This window comes from Centruroides vittatus, unplaced genomic scaffold (assembly GCF_030686945.1).
Source record: "Centruroides vittatus isolate TY-2023 unplaced genomic scaffold, ASM3068694v2 contig_3212, whole genome shotgun sequence".
Classification (NCBI taxonomy): domain Eukaryota; kingdom Metazoa; phylum Arthropoda; class Arachnida; order Scorpiones; family Buthidae; genus Centruroides; species Centruroides vittatus.
This window is the reverse complement of record NW_027122064.1, coordinates 14945-20172: the sequence shown is the minus strand read 5'-3', so window position 1 is coordinate 20172 and position 5228 is coordinate 14945. Positions and strand designations below refer to the sequence as shown.

Here is a 5228-nt window from a genome sequence, read left to right as displayed (position 1 = left end):
TTTATTACATTTATTACCGCTAAATCGGTCCCCACTGTTTACAGAGCTAAAAATAACTCTTAAGAATGTTCAAACGGTCATTCAAGGACACTAGCTGAGACAGGAGTTGTGGCAGGCGATAAGCGTTGCGCCACGCGACGCGTGACGCGCGCGGCGCGTGTGTCATGCTTGTCAAACTTTTTGTACGTGATAATATTACCGCTAAATCGGCCCTTAGTGTTTACAGAGCTATAATTAACTTTAACACGTGTACACAACGTCTTTCAAGGACAGTAGCTGTGACAGAAACAATTATTTTATTGTGGCGCGCGCTGAGTAACGCGTGACGCGCGTGTCAAAGTTTTTTTTACGTAATAATATTGAAAACATTGTTTTTTGAGACCATATAAAATATTTTGAAATTGTACTTTTAACAATTATTTCTGTGTATAAAAATTTAAGTTCGAAAAATAATTTTAAAAAATTGTTTGTTAACATACTTTATTTTTTATTTATTCATTTATTTATAATGCAAAAAATAAAGAAATAAGAAAAAAGATACAAAATATATACAATATTATTTTTAAATACAATACAAAATTATTTATTATATAAAATAGTAAAAAAATAAGAAAAAAACATACAAATACAACTAAAATACAAGTTTTGTATGATAAATCTCCATACACGGAGTTACACATAGCGCAACATCACACTTCTTGCACTCATATCGGGTTTGAACGCGTTTTCTGGGGTTAATTTTTGAATTTCCACAAACGTGGCATCTTCTGTATGGTTTTTTGCTTTTTTCCGTGGGTGGTATAAGAGAGAGGAAATGTTTTTCTAGTTTTAGTCTCTTTGGATTTTCATATTTACTCGGACGTCCACTTTTTGTATGACAGTAATCATATGAAGGAGTGTATTTATCGACAATTTGCTGTATAAGTTCGAGTCTGAATTCTGAAAAATGTCTATATTTGTTTGGATGTTTATCTGTATATAAGATGTAAGAATTATAAGTGCATATGTCTAAAAAATGAAAAAATAACTTTTTATACCATTTGACGGTTTTCCTGGGTGTTTGGTTATAACTCAGGACCGTGTCAAGGTTATCAACTGCTCCCATATTTCCATTGTATTTTAGTACTGTAAGTGGTTTTGTGGTACTTGTAGACGTTGAAGTTGATGCCTCAGTTTCCATTTTATGTGGGAGAAAGTTTGTTAGCATTCTCACCTCTCTCCTATCCACCCATCGTTCATATAACATACTATCCGTATGGAAAACGGACACTTCTCCTCGGACTAATTTTTTTCTATCGTTTGGCAAATTCTTCCTGTTTTGCCGGACAGTTTCGCATGATTGAATTCCTTCTATTTTTAATCGTTCTATTAGTGCAGGAGAAGTGTAATAATTATCGATATATAATTTATGGTTTCTGCCGTAATAATCCTCCAGGAGCGTAAGTACTACACTTCCAGAATGTCCAAAAGCTTTATATGTATCAGCAATTTCTGTAGTTTTACCAGTATATACGATTATATCCAAAACAAATTTTGTTTTGCAATCAGCTAAAATATACAATTTTATACCGAAACGGGAACGTTTTGAAGGAATATATTGTTTAAACGAAAGTCGTCCCTTCCAAAGAAAAAGCGATTCGTCTATACATACATTTTCATATGGATAGAAATATGACTTCCAGGAGGCTTTTAGATTTTGGAGTATGTTTCCGAATTTAGAAAGTCTATTTGCTGGATCTATTGTTAAATTGTTTACAAAATGGAGCATTCTAAGCAGAAGCTCAAACCTACTTCTGGACATAGTGTCGGAAAAAAACGGCGTTGAAATTTTTGGATCACTACTCCAGTAGTCACGAATAGCATTTTTCTTAACACTCCCCATTAGCATGCATAGTCCAAAAAATATCATTAGTTCTGTAGTTGTTGTTTGTTTCCAAGAATCTTGTATATTAGGAGATAGTAAATTTTTTGCACTGACCTGTTCAAAATAACGATTCGTTTCGTCTGTAATTATGCAGATGTTTTCTTCAGTAAATAACAGTTCGAATATATCAAGTTCAGAATGTCGATCCGTAATTACTCGTATTCCAGATTTGTTCCCCTGGAAGGGAAAGGAAGGAGGAGAAAACTCCGCGTCTTCACTCCAGTTATACCCAGCGATTGCGCTTGTGCCTGGTAGGCCAATGTCTGCTTCATCTTCTAATGATGAATCTTCAGATGATGTAGGGATATATATGTCTCCCTCATCTGATTCGGAATCAAAAAGATATTCCTCGATCTCTTCGGAAGTTTGCATTCTACTCGCCATTTTCTGTTTGAGTCAAAACGTAGAACACATGTAGAAAGACAGATGACGTGACAGTGGTCTTATACAGGTTGGCAATAAATGTAACCGTTTTAACCAATAATATTCGAAATAGAAACGCCATATGTTTTACTTTGGATCTGCTGAACAATATGTCAACCTAAGGAGTAAACACGATCATTATTTAGATCGGTTTATTGTTATAATTTGTTTATTATAGCAGTATCTGTTATAAACTATAAATCGATCTAGAATTATGATCGTGTTTACTCCTTAGGTTACCATCTGTTTTTGTTATATACTTCTATATATTGATAACTTATAATTGGTTTATTACAGCAGTATCTGTTATAAGTTATCAATATATTTAAGAATATAACAAAAACAGATGTTTTTCACATAACCTATAAAGAATGGATTTCGAAAAATTTGTCCAGGTACCAATTTGAAATGAAGCGAACAGACATACAGTCTATATGCAATCACATGTTTTCAACTTTCTGACCTTGATAGCAGCTGTTGGTCGAAGTTCGTGGGACGTTGTCATATACTGAACACCCCGGGAACTCGAGAATCTATCGGGGTGAGCACAAGTAACCGTAATTACTCAAATATAACGAGATTTTCGATCATTAAAACAATATGTAAATGTTTATTTGCCAAAACAAGCATTCTTAAAAAATTTTTTAAATACGTTTTTTCTATTTGCCGAGATTATATAACGCAAAGGCATGTGTTTACTTTCAAAGAAAACAAACGCACGTGTCTTGCGTCCCGGGGTTGAAAGTTTATAATTACTTCCTGACTCAGCGGGGGAGTGGTGGGTTGGTAACTAGGTCATGTTAAGTCCATTAACGAGTTTTAAACGTATTTTTGCTTCGAGAAGTAAATGTTAAACACACTATAAATATTTTTTAAACGAATATTACAATATTCAAATATAATTAGCGATGAATTAATTTTTTCCAGAGAATAGGCAACATCCGGAAGTAATGAGTAAATTTTTCGACTGGAAGCTTCTGATATGTAATCTTCTGGTCTAAATAAAGTCAAATAACATGAAAACTAGTAAAATTACAGCAATAATATGAAGAAAATAGCTATTTCTCAACGTTTGTTTAGGTCTGACTCCGCTCACGTGACTTTGGAAGACATTGGTTCTTCGCGGGAAAATCCTGAATAGACGGTTCTGAGAGAACGCTCATTGGTTAATATAGATTCAATCATGATAGAAATGACTAATTAGAGAGTAAAAGGCGTATAAACAAGAAATTTAAAGCCAATTAACGGCAAGAAAGTCTCCCATAGACTTAATATAGGAAGGTGGTTTCCCGGGAATATTTGACTAGAGATGAACTGATTTGTTGGTGTACAGTCAGACAACCTGAACAAAAGCCAATCCAAGTAATTTTATTGCGAACATTTATTAAATCTTACATATTTGGAAATAATAAAAAATAAGTATCGCTTGTCACAGCGGGGAGCCGCCGCCATGACAGCGCGTGTAACTTGACACTCCCCTGTCATAAATCACAACTTTGAACGTAAACATCTGGCCTTCTACTGCAGCTAGAATGACGCGGTTTGTTTTGATAGACGTAAAAACACTTCAAGTTTGTAATCAGTATGTTAAACAATACAATTTTTTAAATTAATTTTTTTTAAATGAAAATACGTCGAACTTTTGACTTTTTAAAAAACTTTTTCTTGTCAATTATGTAAAAAGATACGATAATCAGAGAGACTGAAGTGTTTGTAGACAAAATAAAAAGAGAGCGCGTGTCTAGCGCAAAAATTACGAAAAATATGGCAATTTTAAATTATTTTACAAAAAATCCGAGCTTCAAGGCTTGTGTTTTTTCTCGTTTTTTTTCAAAAATCTGGGATAAAACTGGTTAATTACTGAGTACTGAGAGGGTCCGCTTCACTCTGAAAAAGCAAACAGTCAACATCGGCAATCCAACGTGTGACCTACTTTTTCTAACATAGTAAAACGAAGTAATTTACAGTACAACAATGCACATTAACACTAAGCATAATAATCAAAACAAATTTTTAAAGAACAAGTTCTTCAAAAATCCTCCAATCGGGCTTTGATTGAGTTTTACGTTTTATCACAAAATTGATAGACATGTCTAAATAACATGCTTATAAACACACAAAACATAAATGTTTTGAAACTAGAACTAGATAATTATATGCACAAATAAATTAGTAGTCCAATGACAAATACTTTCACTTATATCCAAGTATTATATCCGAAGATCAGTTTCTGCTAATTGTCACAAACAAATTATTTTTCAATGTTTCTTTCTAAATTCACAGTAAAATTTCCACTTTCATCTGTTAAAATCAAAGCAAAATGTATGGATCCACGTAATAAAAATTTATCGCAGTGAACTTTGTGAAATAATGAGAATATACAAACACCAAACCGCACTCTACAAAATCTGGCATGAACTAATGCCTATACAGTAGACCAAATGAAATGCTCTTGTCCAATGTCATCACATGCTAAAAGTTATAAAAAATTCTTCTGCAAAACCTGATGAATTTAATTATTACACAATAACTAAATCTGTTCAATGAAAATTAATAATTTACCATTGTAACTATGCAAATTGGATATTAAAAAGATTATTGCGCAAAATCTCTTGCAAACCATGGGATCAGTCTTACGTCACGTGGCATTGAAGCTTTTCTGCAAAACACTAAAAATTTTATATAATTATTTTACTAATCCAGTCAAATGATCACTATGGGAAAACTTTTGACAAGTTGATAAAAATAGCTTTCAGCCACGTGATCGTCCTATCACCAAGAAATATACAGAAATGTGTTTAAAATTTAATGTTTCTGTACAAATTAAAGAATTGTAAGAAATTTAATCAAAAACAACAGAATAATTTTTAGTTCATATAAA

The 5228-nt window shown here is 32.8% G+C and overlaps 1 protein-coding gene across 1 annotated transcript; it reads right to left on the bottom strand.

Annotated features, from left to right (window-relative positions):
• Nucleotides 1-631: 631 nt before the first annotated feature.
• On the bottom strand, nt 632-2308 carry LOC136973573 (piggyBac transposable element-derived protein 4-like). Its single transcript, XM_067268302.1, has one exon. It carries the CDS (start codon nt 2306-2308, stop codon nt 632-634), a length of 1677 nt encoding a protein of 558 aa, XP_067124403.1.
• Between the last annotated feature and the right edge of the window lie 2920 nt (nt 2309-5228).